Genomic DNA, 19,161 nt, shown 5'->3' on the forward strand with positions numbered 1-19,161 from the left:
AAAAAAAAAAAAAAGATACAGAATGAAACTGAAGTCTTTTCTGTTACAGAAAACAGTCATTTTTCTCGATTTTCACTTGACTTGGCTTTTGCGCTAAACAAAGCTACTGTGTCACCCCACCCCCACTCCCAGGGGTGGTTCATACACAAGCACACAGTGAGTGGCCTCTTCCAGAATCAAGAGAAACAGGCAACAGGTTTTTGTTTGTTTGTTTGTTTTCTGAGAAAGGTTTTTCTGTGTAGCTCTGGCTGTCCTCGAACTCACAGACATCTGCCCGCCTCTGACTCCCAAATGCTGCGATTACAGGCGTGCGTGCGCCACCTCCACTACCACCTGGCTCAGGAAACAGTTTCGTAAAAAGCAAACTAGAAATGCTTTCTTGCTAGTTAAGTTTTCCTTTTTGCATGAATGTCATCTTTTCTAGCAGCTCAGGTCCAGTTGAAACCAGTATAGGCAAGGCCGGAGGTAAGGCAGTTGCACTCTGCCCTGGCAGAGGCCCTCACTGACACCATCCCTCCCCTGGGGGAGTAGCGGGGCACAGAAAACATGTTTTCAGAGGCTGCGTCCCCCTCAACTACAACAGGGACAGTGGACATCTGTCCTCCCCTACTTCCTTTCTGCTTCTCTTCTCCTGAAGTCCTGAGGTCAAAGAAGGAAATAAAACTTCTACAGTCAGCAGTGCCTAGGATTATCATTCACATTTGGAAAACGCTTGTAAGAAGTTAATTGTCATTCCCTTTAAAACCATCAGGCCCTGAGATATCAGTCACCACAACCGGGACTTCCAGCGGCGTTTCCAGCGGCTTTCCAGGTACTGAGAAGGAAGGAAGGAAGGAACGAGCTTCCTCCCCAGCCTTACCGGCCTCGGAAAAGAGAAATGTCAAAGGCGCTTGGATTTTAAGAGTTCCAGCTAAAAGGTGGGTTAGGGCAGTGATCCAGAGCTAGGCAACTGGGGCAACCTTTGGCACCCCTACCTGAGGTTATCCTGCGGGTGCAGCTTGTGAAGGCTGATCAGTGTGTAGATATCTCTATCTACACACCTATCCAGTCATCGCAGGTCCCTGTGTCCCTCACAACCCCTTCCTTCGGAGCGTATGCAGCACACCAGTCTTGACCGGTTCCGAATATTCTGCAAGGTTCTTGTGGGAAACGGAGCTGCAGCCCCACCCACACCCACCCCCGGCCCAGGTGAACAGGAATGGCAGTGAGAAACATGTGTGCCCATCTCCTGACACCGTGCCAGCTGCCAGGTACCATCCAGACGCCTTATCTGGGGAATAAGTAGTCTCTATTGCCGGTGCCATACGGGCTCTGCAGGTCCCTGACACCCAGGCAGCCGTGGCTTAAGGTGGTGTCAGGCCAAGGGCTGTCGTGGGACCCTGCGGAGGTGAGGAGAGGGACCAAGATGAAGGTCGGCTTCAGCTGTCCCAAGGAATATGGCGGGGGAGAACTCATCTTGCTCTCCTTCACGGCCTGGGACTTCCATGTCTTCTTGAGCCTTTACACAAACACAGAAAAGCAAACAAGCAGATGTGAGCTTCCTCTCGAGCCAATGTCACGGTGAAAACACCAGCAGCTGGCGTGCCCAGGCTGCTAGGCGTGCCCAGGCTGCTAGGCGTGCCCAGGCTCAGCTTACAGAAATGCTGACGACTGACTCTTACATTATCATCACCGGAGGACTCCCCACACCCTGAAGAGCTGGTGAGCTTCCAAACCAAGACCACATCTCACCGGCCCCGTTTACAAAGGGAAAGAAATGTGAATGTCCCTTTACACACTCCCGAAGTCACCTGACAGCTCCTTAACCTGCCCTGTGCCAGAGGCTGCCCGTGAGGCGCGTACCATCAGCTCTCTATCCGTTCACGTAAAAAAAGAGAAGGAGAATATTCTCTCAGTGGGGAAGGAAAATGGAACTCGGTCCAACTAAGGCTGGCAGGAGGCAGATCATTCAGAGCCTGCGATGAGTAAGGAGCAGGAAGCGGGCTGTGTGGTCCCTGTACTCTGTCCTGTCCTGTGCCGTCAGCTGTCCCCTCCTCAGACCTCCAGACACCTCCACCCACCCCACCCCCAGGAGGGAGAGACTTCATGCTCCGAGGAGGGCACCACTGGGCACGTGTTGACTCATCTGACAGGAAAGTCAATGGCAGGCAGGAAGGAGATAGGCATCGCTCTGATCACAGCTCCTCAGCGTGCTATCTGGGCCCGAGGCCAGGCTCAGCAACCATGAGAAAGTCAGCTGACGGTGTGAAGAAAGCTGAGCCGCAGATACAGATCTGCAAAGGTGGGGGGGGGGGCTCCTTCCCAAGGGGCCCTTTTTCTAGGGGTGCTAGACATGGGCCTCCTCTTCTCCTTTGACCTCCTCCTCCTCTACAGCTGGCCTGCTGTGTACGGACCCCCAAAGTGGGGAGTAAGGTGACCCCCACTCAATTCCATCACATGCCAACTACCCAAGGAAGGGCTGTGAGGGAGGAGGGGACGCCGATGTGAAGAACAAGATTTGGGCATTTTTCTTGGGCTTTCTTTCTGTACCAGCAGGCTGTTCTTGTTCTGGTTATGATAAATGATTGATAGCTGGCTCTGAATCTGCCGTTGGCTCTTGGCCTGTTAGGCAAACAGCATAAACAATCTGCAGAATGTTACTTGGATGCAGGAAGAGAGCCCAGCAGGGGTGCGAAGGGAGTGTGCCCAGTCGCTGAGTGGAGTTCTCCCTGTGAGAATTCTACTACACTGCTACACCATGGAGAGACTGCAAAGCACTCAGACCCTCTGACCCAGGGATTCATGTTCTCAGAAAATACCCTAAAAGTGACTGTGGTGGCTTCGATAAGAACGGCCTCCATAGGCTCACAAACTTGAAGGCTTGGTCACCGGGAGTGGCACGATTTGAAAGGATTAGAAGGATCAGAAGGTGCGACCTTGTTGGAGGAAGTGTGCCACTAGCGGTCGGTTTGAGGTTTTTAAAAGCCCAAGCCAGCTAGGCCCAGCCTCCCCCCCCCTCCCCCTCTCTCTCTCTCTCTCTCTCTGCCTGTGGATCAGGATGTGGCTCTCAAGGACTTCTCCAGCACCATGCCCACCGTGCCTGCCTCCATACTCCCTGCATGATGACAAAGGGCTAAGCCTCTGGAACTGTAAAGAAGCCTCCACTTCAATGCTTTCTCTTATAAGAGTTGCCGCGGTCATGTGTCTCTTCACAGCAATAGAACACTAAGACACTGATATAAACATGGAAGAACTTTAAGCACAAAGATGCTTAAAAGCACAGTGCTGTTTATCAATGCAAAACATCTTCCAATCCTTGCTAACAGTTAACTGGGTTTATGTCCTTACAAGAAAAACTTACTGCTAATGAATATGAGGTTTACAAAGAGTGTGAAACTGGGCCAGATGTGGTGGCGCACGCCTTTAATCCCAGCACTCGGGAGGCAGAGGTAGGCGGATCTCTGTGAGTTTGAGGGCAGCCTGGTCTACAAAGTGAGTTCCAGGGCAGCCAGGGTTTCAGAGAACCCTGTCTTTAGAAAGCAAAACAAAACAAAACAAAAGTGAAAATATTTACAAAAAAAGTGAAAATATTTTTTAAAAAGGTAGGATTCATAAGCATATTTTAAAAATTATTTTTAATTCTCTACACATGTATCTGTGTGTGGGTATGTGCATGTGAATGTAGGTGTCCAAAAAAGCCAGAAGAAGGTATTGGATCCCTTGGGGCTAGAGCTACAGGTACTGTAAGTCACTAACGCGGGTACTGAGAACCAACTCAGGTCCTATGCAAGAACACTAAGTACTCTTAACTACTGAGCACAGAATTTAGAGTTATATACACAGAATAAATGTGGCAAGGAACAGTAGACCACACACACACTCATACACACACACACACACACACACACGCACACGCACACACACACACACACACACACACACACACACACACGAATGCAGAACTAGAAGCAGAACACTTGAGTCTGTGCCTATGGCGAGCGTCACCAGCAGACCTCAGGTGTTGGTACACTCCTGTTGGGCCCCGGTGTATAAAGCTGATCCGGCCCACTCAGATCCTTGCCTCCGGCACAGCTGTTCAATAGTTTGCTGACTACCTCGCTGGGAAATCACAATTTGAGACCAGCTCAATGTCAGAGGCCCTGCCTAGCCCTGGATTTGAACTCCCACACTGAACATAAGGAAAGGAGGGAAGGATCAAAGAGGAATAGTCCCGGGCTGAGCACGGCCTGATGTCTTTGGCTGTGTAAGCTGTCAAGCCGGCTCAGGGCCCCTGTGAGGACCCCGGGAGCTGGCGTGTGGAGACCTCTCTGCCAAAGGTCCTCCATTTCCTCCTTACCACGGCTGTGCTACTGTAGCTCTGGCCACGTCAGCGCCTCCTTGTCAGGGACTGGCTTCCTCACTAGACAGTACCTGCCCTGTCCCCGGCCTCCTGCAGCACCCAGGGCCTCAGAGTGGTTGTAAGTGTAGTGGGTGTGTTGTGTGCTCATTTGCTGAATAAAGAAATGAATGAGGTTCTGACGACCACACGGGCAGATGAAAGCGTAAGACACAGGGTACAGCACCGAGCCCCAGGAACCATCTCACCTCAGGATGATGCAGACACAGAGGAACAACCCAAACACCAGGCTTCCTCCAGCCACCAGGAACGTGGGAAGCGCTATTGAGGAAGATTCGTGCACTGAGGCTGGGAGGAAGGGGAGAGGGGTAGAGAAAAGGAAGTTAGGATGAAGGGTAGGAGAGAGGGAAGGAGGAGCAAAAATTCAGTCAGTCAGTCGGCGGGTACTAAAACCGCCAACTTGCTGGCCAAAGCCAGCTCTGAAGAGCCCCTGCGCAGACTCCTCACATAATGGCTGCACCACTCACAGGCGATACGGGGCTGATTCTCTGCTGGCAGCCAACTCGAGGGCTTACCTGGTGTCCTTTACCAGGCACAGGGCACCTGAGAGACAGAGACTCGGAGGACTCCATGGTGGTAGATCCACTGGGAGCGGGTCAGCGAGACTCGAGGACTTTCAACAAGTATTTGGGAGCCATTTCTCCCCTGGGGTGTCATCTCATGTCTATTCCCAACTTGGCATTCAAGCTCCGGATATGCCATGTCCTTTCTCCTGCAGAGCTCCCCTGATCTCCCTTCCCACTCAAAATGCTCTCCCTGTCTACCTTTGCTGAGACCCTTTGCGGCCCAGTCCCTAGAAACCTTTGTGAGTCAAATGAGAGGCCACACTCCTGGCTGGGCCAGTGCAACTCTGCACACAAAGCCATCGACTCCCTAAACAGGTTCCCTTCCACGGACCCTCCATTTCCGTCTCCAGCAATGCCGACCATAGTCTACTCAATCAGACCGTAGACTGACGGCAAGTCGGCTTACTGGTCTATTCTTCTCATGGGCCTCACTGTGTCTTAGCAGACAACATCAGATGGGCACATGAAGTAACGAAAGACGAGCTGGTCCCGCAGCTCAAGGCCCTGGGTTCAGTCCTAAATACTGAACGAGTTACACAGAACGATGGAAGACTGTTGTTGCCTCTGATCCTCTGCTAAGGGTCCAAGTGAGAGATCTGCAGGCCAGAGGAAGACCAAGACACTAGCACTTGCTTACCCGGGCTGCTTGTTACTTCTCGAGAACTGTACCAATCCTCCTCATCATCATAGTCTTCATCGGAGACCTAGGAGAGATGACCCTCATCATCAGCCTGCTCGACATTCATCCGCACTTCCGCAAAACACCACCTCCTTTCGGTCTCCTGAACCTGTCCGGGCCCAATTTTCATAACCGTCACTGGCGTGGTTCATGCGCTCGCTCTCCCTACCCCAGGGGAAGAGTTCTTTCCACCCATGTCTCTGCCAAAGGCACGGAGATGTGCTCGGTAAACAAAGCAGCGGTCCATGGGGTCTGTTGCCAGGTGCAGTGGGAGCCTCCCGGAAAAAGCCCGTCCATGCACCCCAGCTCCACTTCTCACTAGCTAGCTACGAGATGGGCAGATTTCTGAGTCCAGACAGGCTTCAGTTCTGCTTCTGGAGCCAATTTTGAGGTTTTACCCACACCGTGGAGAAGGTGGCCAGTCCTCAGTTAGTGTCAGTTCCTTAGGACCTGCCTGGAGCTCTCTGACCTGACAGGAAAGAACTTACCTGCCTCTGCCTGTAAAGGCACCAAAAAGCCTCACAAGGACAGCCCCCTGAAGACACCCCTTCTAGGACAGCCCTGGGAAGCCTGCATGTGAGGCCCAGACTTCTGCCTCCTTCCTCTGTGCTTTGGAGGGCAGAGGAACAAAGGCTCCCGCTCAGTATTGAGGGAATTAAGGACCACGCAGGGAGATAGAGTTGGGTGGGAAATTGGATTAGTAAAGGAATTTGTTAAGCAGCTTCAGACATAATCCTCTTTCCAATACTTCACGACACCAGGCTACCACAGGGGAGGCCATGGATAAATTGAATCTGGTCTCAAAGCAAGCTGTCAGTGGTGTCCAAACAGCTCGGGATGAAGCAGTAGCCACCAGAGCCAGGCAGATGGTGCCTTACAGCTTTGAGGGAAGGGAACTGGCCCAGAGCCACACTCTAGAAGACCCAAGCGGCACTGAAACCATATTCCAGGGTAGGGCAGTGCATGTCCTGGCCCTTTCTGGGAAAGCTCACCTGCGTGGGGCTTCCAAGGATCCCTGCAGGAGTGCTCCTGGGCTCTGTCGGTAGAAAGAAGGGCTGTGTTAGGGACTCATGAACCCTGGAACCCAGTCAGATCAACACAATGAGCTGGGTATGGTGGTACATCTGAATCCTAACACCCGGGGACCCGAGGAGGAAAGAGTGCCTCAAGTTCACGGTCAAGTTCACGGCAAGTACAGAGGAGACCTTGTCTCAAAAACAAAGACAAAACATACAATCCTTTTATTTATTTGTTGGTTGGTTGGTTGGTTGGTTGGTTGGTTGGTTGGTTTTGGGTTTTTTGAGACAGGGTTTCTCTATGTAGCCTTGGCTGTCAAACTCACAGAGATCCACCTGCCTCTGCCTCCCTAGGGCTGAGATTAAAGGAGTGCGCCACTGCCACTGGGCCACACAATGTTATTTTTTAAAAGCAGAATCTGGGAATAAGGAACTCTCCAACACTAGAGGACTAGCCATGTCTATTATGATAGATCTATATAAGACAACTGCCTGGAGAAAAATCTGTTTTGTGTTACATGATGTAAATGTATATCAAAGTATTACATGTTCTCACAAATGTGCCTGATTATTCTGTATCTACTAAAAACAAAACTTCAGGGAGCATGCCTTTAAGCCCAGACCTTGGAAAATCAAAGGCAACCTGGTCTACACAGAGCATCCCAGGCCAACCAGTACTTAAGAACAAAAACAAAAAATAAAAAACTTCAAGGGGTCTGGAGAGACCGAGAAGTGGTTAAGAGCACCAGCTGCTCTTCCTGAAGACCTGGGTTTGATTTCCAGCACCCACATGTCAGCTCACAACCCTCTGTAACTCCAGTCCACCTGAAGCTCCTCCACATGGCCTCTGTAGGCACTGCATACGTGTGGCAAACAGGCATAGGTGTAGGCAGAACACCCAGAGACATAAAACAAAAATGAAAAAAGAGGAGATAAATCTTTAAAAAATAAAACTTCAAAACATATATTTTTAAAAACATTGAAGATATGATATAATGAATAAAAAAAAGACATATGCTTTGATCCAAAGCTTCTAAAACTCATGTTTATATTATCATATATTATATATTACAATACATACATACACAGGAAGGGAAAAGTCAGAAGGATACACATCTCAAGGTATAAACACTATTAACAGTAATTCCTTAAGCTTGCCTTTTTGCAATAAAATACTTGAAGGATCAGTGACTCATGCCTGGGATGGGTGAAGGAAACCGTGATAAAGAGGGGTGGGGACAGCTGTGGCAGAGGCCACTCCCTCCTGGGAACTGTCTTCCACCGCTGAGGCAGGAGGCGGCCCAGAATCAAAGCTGAGCTAGGCCCCAGGGACCTGGCTCTGGCCCTCGCCGTGCAAGGGGTGGAACAACTCAGATCTTCTTGTCCTCTCAGCATTTTCCACTAAGAAGTTAAAAATACCACCAAGCATAAGACATGAAGCGCCCCAACCCAGGAGTAGAGTAACAGATCACTAAGAGACAGAGGAGAGGGTGAGTCTGTTTCTGCTTGGGAGAGAACTTTCAATGGACTATGCCATCTCCAGAAGGAGAGAAAACCACACAGGAACAGTGGAGGTGCTGGAAAAAGAACCCGTCTACCCGCTTCATTGTCTATAAAGGAAATGGGCCCAGAGAGGGAAAGCAATTTGTCTAAGTTCACACAGCAAGTTAACTCATAAATGGACCTCAAACTGTGGCAAGGACACAGCATCTCATGCCTTTATGCTCCTCCCAGCTTAGCCTAAAAAGAACAGTTCAGCTGGGCAATAGTGGCACATACCTATAATCCCAGCACTCGGGAGGCAGAGGCAGGCAGGTCTCTGAGTTTGAGGACAGCCTGGTCTACAAAGCGAGTTCCAGGACAGCCAGAAACACACAGAGAAACCCTGTCTGGAAAAACAAAACAAAACAATAACAACAAAAAGAACAAAACCAAAAGCTAAAACCAGGAGGGCAGCAGTAAACAGAGAAATATGTCCAACCACGGATGACCGTTCAGCCCATCAAGTTCAACATTTCATGAAACCTTTCAGGCTCATCCATCCTACGGGCCTCAGAACCCTGGCAATAAGCCTCATCAAATCCCCCCCAGGGACTGTATACATGTGTGCACAGATGGATTGGTTTTGTAAGACAAGGGCTCTCTGTCGCCTACAATGACTTGGAGCTTACTAGGTAGATAAACCAGGCTGACCTTTGACCTTGAACGAGTGCGGGGATCACAGGTGTGAAGCACCATGCCGCCCGCCCCTCATGACTGTTGTTGTTGTTTGATTTTGAAACAAAGTCTCACATTTTAGCTCAACTTTTCAGGGACTCACTGTATAACTCAGGCTGACTTAGACTCCTGCCTCTGCCTCCGGGTGCTTGGACTGCGGAGTAGGCCACCATGCCCCGTGTTTTTGTCATTGTTTTGATCTTTGAGACGGGGTCTCATTCTAAAGCCCAGGCTGGCCTGGGACTCACAGCAATCCTCCTGTTTGAGCCTCTCAAGCGCTTGATTACAGATGTGAGCCACCACACCTGGCTGGGTTCTGAAGTTGGGGAGAGGGCTGGAGAGATGGCTCAGGAGTTAAGAGCCCTTGCTGTTCTTGCAGCACCCACACAGTAGCCCCAAATTAGCTGTAAATCCAGTTCCAGGGGATCCAATGCATTTTTCTGACCTTCGTGGACACCAAGCCCCCATGTGGTGCACATACATACATGCAGGCAAAACACCCATACACATCAATAACATTTTAAAATAATAACTAGGTATGGAGTGTGCCAGCAAGATGGCTCAGTAAAAGCGCTAGTCATAAGCCAGGAGACCCAAAGTCCACCCACAGAATTTAGTGGGGAGAAGGAGAGAATCAATTCCTCGAAGTTGTCATCTGACCTCTAAATGTGTGCTGTAGCAAGCATGCCTACTCTCACATACACAGCACATACTGGGAAAAAATACATTAAAAAACAATTAAAGATGGGAAAACTGGGCTGGAGAGATGGCTCAGAGGTTAAGAGCACTGACTGCTCTTCCAGAGGACCTGAGTTCAATTCCCAGCAACCACATGGTGGCTCACAACCATCTGTAATGAGATCTGGTGCCCTCTTCTGGCCTGCAGTCATACGTGTTGCATACATAATAAATAAATAAATCTTAAAAAAAAAAAAAAAAAAAGATGGGAAAACTGAGGCAAGAAAGGGGAAAATAACTTTCTCAAAGTTAGCAGAAAGTGGCCAAGCTGTAATTTTTGTATATTTATTCTGTGTGTGTATGTGTGTGTGTGTGTGTGTGTGTGTGTGCCCATGCGAATGTGCAGATGCTAGAAAACATCAAGCACGCTGCTCTGTCACCTCCTGCTCCCTCCCTTCCCTGCTCTGTCGCTGTCTGCTTCCCTGGAGACAGGGTCTCTCACTGAATCTGGAGCTAGGCTGGCAGCCGCCAGCCATCCCGGACAATCCCCCTGTCTCTCCCAGCAAGCATCCCCTCAGCTCCCAAAGTGGTATTTAAACCAAGTCTGTCTGGCTCCAATAATGAACATTTTTAGAAGTTTTAGAATATCCACTTTGGATCCGGAGATGTAACTCAGTCTGACCCTCAGCACCGGGTGGCGCTGGCCTGGGGGACACCCCTGACTCCTGGCACTGGGGAGGCTGGAGGCACGAGGCGTGGGGAACATGTCTTGGAGTCCTGGGTGCAAGCCAGCTCACAGCCTGCACTGTGATGCCACTTCCCTTGTCACTGAAGCCTCGAGGCTCTGGGAGGCAGGTGCTAGGTCTGGGTGTTTTTCAGGCAGGTGTCAGTACTCCTAAGTGACAAATAACCAAACTGGGGCTGAGCTGGGTACTTCCCCAAAGTCGTACCAGCAAGGGACAGCGCCAGCTGTCAGACCGGAGACAGACCCTCTAACTCCAGATGAGCGCTGTGTGCCAGGTGCGGGTGATGTGCCAGGAGAGCGAGGCGCCGGGAGAACAGAAGGTTTGAGAAAAGCGCAAAAGAGGCAGAAAGGGGAAAAGTGGGGGAGGGCAGAGCAGGGCGGGGCCTCTCCAGAGACTGCAGCCCAGAGCCCTTGAACCTGCACAAGTCCCACTGAAGGCTCTGTGAAGAGAAACAAAATCACCTGTAGCTGCAGGACCATGCGGACTCAGCTTTCTGGGGCACCCCCAGCCCTGACAGTTACTGTGACCTCGTGCTGAAGCCCCCAGCAGGAGAGGAGATACTGCCAGATCCTTTTCCTCTAACTCCATCCTTTTCACCTGAAAAACTGGTGTGTTTACCAGGCATGCAGGGGTCAGAACTGAAGCTGACCTCCAAAGTGAGGACATTAAGCCAGGTATGGTGAGCCATGCCTGGAATCCCAGCACTCCAGAGGCTGAGGCCAGCAGGCAAGATGACCTAGTGGGTAAGAATGCTTGCCATCAAGCCTGATGGACCTGAGTTCGAGTCCCAGAACACACAAAGAGGAAGGCGAGAGCCAATAATCACAAATTGTCCTTTGACACCCACAGGTGCAATAAGTAAGTAAATTGATAAATAAATATGAGGCTGGGGCAGGAGGATCTCAAAGAGTTCAAGGCTGGCCAGAACTACACGGCAAGTTTTATCTATAACATTTGTATCTAAGCCGGGCGGTGGTGGCGCACGCCTTTAATCCCAGCACTTGGGAGGCAGAGCCAGGTGGATCTCTGTTAGTTCGAGGCCAGCCTGGTCTACAGAGCGAGATCCAGGCAGGCGCAAAGCTACACAGAGAAACCCTACCTCAAAAAACAAAACAAAAAAAAAACCCATTTGTATCTATAAAAAAATTTTATCTATAAAAATTTATATATATATAAATATAAATAGGCCGGGCGGTAATGGTGCACACCTTTAATCCCAGCACTCGGTTGGCAGAGCCAGGCGGATCTCTGTGAGTTCGAGGCCAACCTGGTTCACAGAGCGAGATCCAGGACAGGCACCAAAACTATATGGAGAAACTCTGTCTCGAAAAACCAAAAAAAAAAAATAGAAAAAAAGAAAAAAAAAGGGGGGGTGGGGATTTAGCTCAGTGGTAGAGCGCTTGCGAGCACTTGCCTAGCAAGCGCAAGACCCTGGGTTCAGTCCTCAGCTCTGAAAAAAAAAAAAAAAAAAAAGGAAAAAATATATATAAATATATATATATATATATATTATATATATATATATTTGTTGACACAAGCCACAAGTTAGTCATCTGGGAAAAGGGAACCTCAACTGAGACAATGATGAAGCCTATGGGCAAGTCTGTGGGGACATTTTCTTGATTAATGACTGATGTAGGAGGGCTGGGCAGGCCATGGAGAGCAAGCCAGTAAGCAGCACCCCTCCATGGCCTCTGCTTTGGTTCCTGCCTCAACGTTCCTGCCCTGGCTTCCCTTGATGCTGGACTGTGACGTGGATAGATAGATAGATAGATAGATAGATAGATAGATAGATAGATAGATAAATAGCCCCTTTTCCCCTCAAGTTGGTTCTGGTCAGTGTTTTTTGTTTTTTGTTTGTTTGTTTGTTTGTTTGTTTTTAATCATTTTTCGAGACAGGGTTTCTCTGTGTAGCTTTGCGCCTTTCCTGGAACTTGCTGTGTAGACCAGGCTGGCCTCGAACTCACAGAGATCTGCCTGCCTCTGCCTCCCGAGTGCTGGGATTAAAGGTACAAAAACCTCCGCTCTGTCTCTCAGAGGATGGACGGAGGGACAAGGAGCTCCGCCAGGCCCCAGTGAGTGCAGATTCTTAAGGTTCTGACCCATTCCTCTTTCAAAAACGGAGCATCTTAAGACCCCACTGTCCTCATCCCAGACTTAACAGAGAACTCTTTCTGTAGCAAACAGAGGCAATGGAGGAGCCATGGCCAGGTTCTCTGGTGTTCTGATGCCTGTCTCTCGGTTAATTTACCTTCCTTTAACACCCTTTATATCTAAATGGTGAACAGGTCACAGGTACTGGGGGTGGCGTGGATTTAGACTCTCCCTCCCCATTTTCCTCTGTCAATTCTTGTTTCCTAATGCAGGGAAACTGAGGCAGTGGGCTTTTAGACCTTTCCACATGAGCAGACACTTCTCTAAAGGAGATAAATAGTGGCATGTGGTGGTGCGCGCTTGTAGGCCATCTCAACAAAACAAATCAGAAGGAAGAGTGGGCACTAGGTACAGGGGGAGATGCTGTAGTCCTGGCTACTAGAGAGGCTGGGACAAGAAGATTGAGGCCAGCCTGGGAAATGCACACACACACACACACACACACACACACACACACACACACACACGAGAGAGAGAGAGAGAGAGAGAGAGAGAGAGAGAGAGAGAGAGAGAGAGAGAGAGAAACAGAGATTTACATAGACAGAACATTACTATTATTAGTAGTATTATTAGTATTAATAAGCTGAAGGGAAAATGGAAGGTTTTTAATCCCAGCAGCACATGGGAGGCAGAGGTAGGAGGACCTCTATGAGTTTGAGGCCAGCCTAGTCTACATCATGCATTCTGTGTCAGAAAGAGTTATACCCTGTCTCAAAAAGAGTGGGGGAATCTTTGTGAAGTCAAAGTGGAACAGCCACTATAGAGCAGTGTAGCCATTCCTTAAACACTAAAAACAGAGTTGCCGTGTGACACAGTAAGTAGTCCCACATCTGAGTATATACACAGAAGAACGAAACTCAAGCAGTCAATGGATGGTTCACAGCAGCATCAGTCACACACCAAAAGGCAGGGGCTGCCCAAGTGTCTGCTGTCAAATTCGGAGAAATGTAGCATGATGTTTGTGTACAGCAAGATGTTCCCCAGTCTCTACCAGGAAGGAAATGCTGACCCATGCCACAGCTTGAACGGACCTTGAAGACACTGTGCCGATAAGTCAGACACAAAAGGTTTCCGTACAACCCCACTTGCTTGAAGTGTTTAAAACAGTCTAATTCAGAAACAGAAAGTAGAATGTGCGTTGCTAGGAGCTAGGGAAGAGGGAGGGGAAGGGGAAGTGTTTGAGGGCGTGGGATTCCAATTCTGCAAGATGCAAGGACCTGGAGATGGGTGGAGACCAGTGGGCAGCATTAGGAATGTACTTAATGCCACTAAACAAAGGTTAAAATCAGGGCTGGCCTTTCAAGCTTGAGGACCTGAGTTTAATCCCCCAGAACCCATGTCAGAAAAAACCAAAACAGGCACGGGGACATGGCTGTGTGATCTCAGCTCTGGGAGTTAGGGAGGTGGGGCCAGGAGCATCCCAGGGGCTCTCTGCTCTACCAGCCTAACCCACTCAGTGAACACCGGCCAATGAGAACGCTTATAGCAAAAAATGAGGGGGGACAGTCCACGCAGAACAACACAGCAGGTTGACCTCTGGCCTCCAAACACACACACACACACACACACACACACACACACACACACACACACACACAAGGCTATAATACGGTGTGGTGGTGAGTGCCTGTAATAATGTAAAACCAGAGCTTGGGACAGCCTAGAATACATGAGGCTCTACCTCAAAAATCTCCTGCAAGAGTTTTTAAAGTAAATTTTATGTCATGCACATTGTACCACTATCAAAAAAAAAATTATGGGTTTTTGTTGTAGTTGTTTGGAAACAGGATCTCATCATTAGCTGAAACAAAGTTTTAAAATAACTTCAGGTTAAATCAGATGCTTTGATAATAGCCTTAAGACAAAAAACCCCAGAAAACAATCTGGAGTTCACAAAGACACATAGCTCAAGTATAGACTCATTAGATTAGGATCAACAATACAAAGCAGCCCAATTGTTGCTAGCTAACATTCTTTCCTTGCTAGGTTTGGTTGATTAATTCCTTGTACTCATTCCTACCCTCAATCTCCTGATAGAAAACACTATTGATGAACGGGTATGTACCCTAAATCACAGCTGACTGATCGTTTCTATGTACAAAATCTTACGTTTGTGATTCCTTTAAGATTCCTTATAAGATGACCTTTCAAGATAAATAATAAAGTGATTGATTCTTTCTTTGTAACCACAGTATGCAGCCTGCCAACAAAAGAGTTGGCTGAGAAAAAAAATGCGTTCTGCTTGTTCATGTTCTGTTAATCTGTAACAAGTTACTTAGATGTAATGTATGTGGGTTATCAGGGTGACTTTGTTTTTAATCATGTAAGGGAGATGAAAAACATGTTTTTACCTGTATCCATTATAATCATTCACTTGAAAAATAGAATGTAACCACATTGTGATTCCTGTATTGCCTGAAAGATTTTGTTGGGGTATGTAAGTTGTAGAAAAACGCACATAGTATAAAGAACAGAGAATAGAGAATAAAGAAGGAAATTATCAAGAGAGTGTGTGAGTGTCTTTTTCCCTAACCCCCTCAGATAGAAAAGTCTAGTAGGCAAAAAGTCTAGACTCTGTGGATTTCCCTTCGAGCCCTGAGCTGTCTGGGGGCTGGTCCCCTAGGCAGCGATACTAACCCTTCACAGCAAGGTACCATAGATACCATCTCAAGTGGGTTTTATCAGGGAGCAAAAGGAGAAGCCAATACGATGAGTTTGAGGTCTGGAGTTAAGAAGGACATTAGCAGAAACACTCCAAATGGAACTCCAGGAAAGCAGGCACCAGCTGATGGGCAGAATCCTGAGTCCTTGTACTTCTTTCCCATGGACATGTATTAACTGATAAAAATTTCAGAAGATCGGAGTGGCAGCACACGCCTGTAATCTCTCAAACTGGGAGGCTGAGTCTGTTAGAGAGCAGTGTGGGTTACCTGTGGAGCCCCGATGCAAAGCAAACTGCCGATAATTATTATCTTCCTTCTATCTTCCGGGAATTTGTTTTATCAGAAGCATGTTGTTAGGTCTGGATATGAAATATACCCAACACTCACATGCTGTAGGCTTCATCTTAATACAATACAAAGGCTTTGCCTCTCACTTAACCTCTTTTCAAATTATTATTTTGTTGTTTTTCAAGACAGGGCCTCATTATATAGTTTCAGCTGTCCTGAAACTCACTCTGTAGACCAGGCTGGCCTCAAACTCAGAGATCCACCAGCCTCTGCTTCCCAAGTGCTGGGGGATTAAAGGCGTGCGCCAACATGCCTGGCTTGGGATCATAATTTGCTGTTACTGGGAGGTGGCGCCTAATTGGAGGAAGCAGGTCACTGGGTACACCCTCGAAGGGGACATCTTGTCCTAGCCTGTTTCTCCTGCTTCCTGCTTCCATGCCCTGAGGTCGGCAGCTCGGGTCTGACACACCTTCTCTGTCCCACCTCAGACCCAAAGCAATGGAACCAGCCAACCAGCCCCAGTCCTCAGAAACTCGGGAGTCAAAAGAGTCCCTTTGCCCTTAAGCCGACTGTTCAGACTTTTGTCACTAACAGTGAGAAGTGACTCACATGCACGCTTTGGGAGATTTCAATAATTCCCCCAAACATTACCACCTTGTCATTTCCTAACGATAAATAGCATCAGTCAATTAAGCACGCCTGTAATTCTTTGGAGATCCTCCCATCCTCTTCCCTCGCCCCCTCCATGCTGCCCTCAACTGAGGCTGGCCCACTAGAAGGAAGAAGTGTAAGGAGAAAAGGGTCCGGCCTCTAGTGAGCTCCCAACTCACGAGTGCAGCTACACTTGACCCTCCAGGTCTGAGAGCCTGGGATTCAGAGCGTTAGTGACTTGGGTAAGACACGCAGACAAGCTGCCAGACTTGGGCAACTAGAGCTACGATTGACCCAGTGCTTGGGAGGTGGAGACCAGAGAATCAGAAACTCAAGGTTTTCTTAACTGTGTGGAAAGTTCTGGGCCTGCCTGGACTAAAAGAAGTACTCTCTGAATGAGATGAAATGAAGGGGCTGGGGGTGTTGACTCGGCATGGTTTGCCATACACTACTGGACTGCTGATACACTCTGTCCCGACCTCCCTCCGTGTAGACCCAGGTACCTATCCAAGGAGTGCCCGTGACTTCCGGGGACCACTCGCTCCATTGGCCAGTCTCAAGCTCCTCCTTTCCACGGAGCTGCACCACGTGCTTCACTCCTCGCAAGGCATCATGGATGATGCACTGGTACTGGGCCACCTGGAGCTGAGGATAGAGACACGGTGAGTCCCGGGGGCCCCGGTGGGGCAACGCTACAGGGAGAGGGCACCCTTTGATTACCCTGCTGTCCACTTGGCAGACAGGCTGCGTGAGATGGAGTTGTTCTCAGCCACGCGGGCTTGTGTCACTGTGGGCTAGAGAACCCTTCACGCTGCAGCCCTTGCTTTCCAGAGACCCCAGCATTGTCCTTTTGCCCTGATTCTCACGAGCAGGCCGGTCAGAAGGGGCCCGGCGTTATTAGTCTCATTTATAAAGACACAGCCAAGACTCCTAAAATTAAACGGCTCACCCAAGACTATGAAGGAAGGAACGATACAGAGCCAGACCCAGAATCCCCTGTTTTTCTAGCGTCCTACTTACCCCCAAGGATCTAGGGGGCATTTTTTCTGTTTAGAAATAGTTTTGATCTGGGCATGGAGGCTGACTTTAGTAATTACAGCACTTAGGAACAGGAGGTCAAGGCGGGAGCATTGTCAGGAGTTCAAGGCTACTTCAGGGGGAAACTTTGTCTCCAAAAAAAAAAAAAAAAAAAAAGGAAAAGAATTACCAGCCACACGGTGAATGTCTTTGACCACACGGGTCGGTATCGAAGCTCAAACTTCAGCATGTAGTAGCGTGAGTCCCAGGACTTGGGGTCTTGCCAGGTGACGTTGAGCCAACGAGGCCTTCCAGGTATGGCCGATACGACCAGATTCATAGGCGGGTCAGGCTGCACTGTGGAGAAGGAACAGATAGGGCTTCTGAGCAGCAGCAAGCATGGTACAGAAGGGACCCGCAAAAGCTCTGCAGACACCCCCACCCCCAGGCACACCACACCCCAGAAATGTTTGCATTCGATGTATTTAGTGAGAATGGAACCCAGCACCTTGCACCCGGTAGGCGAGAACTCATTCACTGGACCACCCCTCAGCACCCCGTGTTCATCATAAGAGGCTCCCCCGCCATCCATTTGTCAGCAAATACCCCCAAAAGACCCAACTCCACCCATTTGTCAGCAAATGCCCCCAAAAGACCCAACTCCATCCATTTGTCAGCAAATGCCCCCAAAAGACCCAACTCCATCCATTTGTCAGCAAATGCCCCCAAAAGACCCAACTCCCAAGGCGCTCTGCACATCTTCCCTGCCTCTCCCGGGAGCAGATCAGGAACATACCCACAAGAGAAGGAAGCAGCTGTGGGCTGGGACCTGCTTACCAATTTTTAAGCTCTGAAATGCCACGTTGCTGCTAGACTTGCTTCCGACACTGTTCGAAACACACAGTGACACGACATGGTAAACTCTTTCACCCTCTAGGATTTCCACCTGGCAGGAGAAGCTTCTGGACTTCTGAGAATACTGGCAGGGCACCTGGAAGTCACTCTTCGAGTTGGTGCTGTTGCTGTGGGACACAACGGAAGAAGGGCACACACATTCTAGCAATTTCCGTTCTTTTGCAAGAGAAATTTAAGTCTGGCCCAGGGATTGAAAGCTTGGGAACTGGTGTCTAGTTTCTGGGCTTCAACTCAGCCAGTGTTGACTCCTGTTAGTTTCTAGGCAAGTTTTTCAACCCAAGAGTTTGTTTTTCTTCCTAGAAAATGGAAAGCATTAATACCTATACGATAGAGTCTATGCTAAAGGCATCAATACCTCTCCGATAGAGTCTATGCTAAAGGCATCAATACCTAGCTATCCAATAGGGTCTATGGCAAAGCCCAGCCAATGGGGGCGGGGGGGGCAGAGGAGAAGGCCCCTCTGGTCTCTCTCTTGTCTGTGTGTCCTCTGAATTCCTTCCTGGCTCTTGTCCTATATGCTATAAAGAATGCAGAAATGAATGAGAAAAGTCACTCCCCGTCCCAGTGCTCAAAAGACCTGCCCTCGGGTGATGCAGTATGCTTTGCAAATGCTCACATGGAAGGGGGGATAGATGGGAGGGGGTCTGCATATTGAGGATGGTCAAGGGAAGTCAGATACCATCATCCCACCTGACCTGGAAGCCTGAGACTCCTCCCACTTTCCTGCCACTGGGAAACAAGTAGCCAACCTCAGACCCAGGTATGAACCCTGGGCCCAACCCGTGCTGGTCACCACACTGGTTTCCTAATATGTAAGTTCTCTTATATGTGCTGGGGATGTTTCCCAGACCCTTCAGTGAGAGACCTGAGACCTGAGAGTACCAGGCTCTGCCCTGGTATACCATGTGTGTCTACTGCCCCGCAGTAATGCCACACACACACACACACACACACACACACACACACACACACACACCGGTGAATCTGCTTTCATGTTTTCTGCTCTGGTGCCTACTCTTGATCACTTCCTGCTCTTGCCACTCTTGCCTGGGGCCAGGCTTGATGCCCACAAACACCACCAACCAGATGACTAAGAGTTCTGTGCAACCGCACAGGTAGCCTGGGAGGGACTGCACGGGGTTTCATAAGATTACTTAGAATGATACAACTTAAAA

General features: G+C 49.1%; 1 protein-coding gene across 1 annotated transcript in view; it reads right to left on the reverse strand.

Annotated features, from left to right (window-relative positions):
• Nucleotides 1–19,161, reverse strand: part of Il6r (interleukin 6 receptor) — a 51,889-nt gene continuing 32,728 nt past the window's right edge. Inside the window, exons 6-12 of the mRNA XM_059266534.1 lie at nt 17,909–18,093; nt 17,262–17,428; nt 16,558–16,699; nt 6,634–6,677; nt 5,600–5,666; nt 4,585–4,684; nt 1–1,498 (exon numbers count right to left, since the gene is read on the reverse strand). Of these exons, the coding sequence (XP_059122517.1) occupies nt 1,267–1,498; nt 4,585–4,684; nt 5,600–5,666; nt 6,634–6,677; nt 16,558–16,699; nt 17,262–17,428; nt 17,909–18,093 (937 nt within the window). The 3' untranslated portion in view covers nt 1–1,266. The remainder of the gene's footprint in view (nt 1,499–4,584; nt 4,685–5,599; nt 5,667–6,633; nt 6,678–16,557; nt 16,700–17,261; nt 17,429–17,908; nt 18,094–19,161) is intronic.

Source organism: Peromyscus eremicus, chromosome 6, assembly GCF_949786415.1.
Source record: "Peromyscus eremicus chromosome 6, PerEre_H2_v1, whole genome shotgun sequence".
Taxonomy (NCBI): domain Eukaryota; kingdom Metazoa; phylum Chordata; class Mammalia; order Rodentia; family Cricetidae; genus Peromyscus; species Peromyscus eremicus.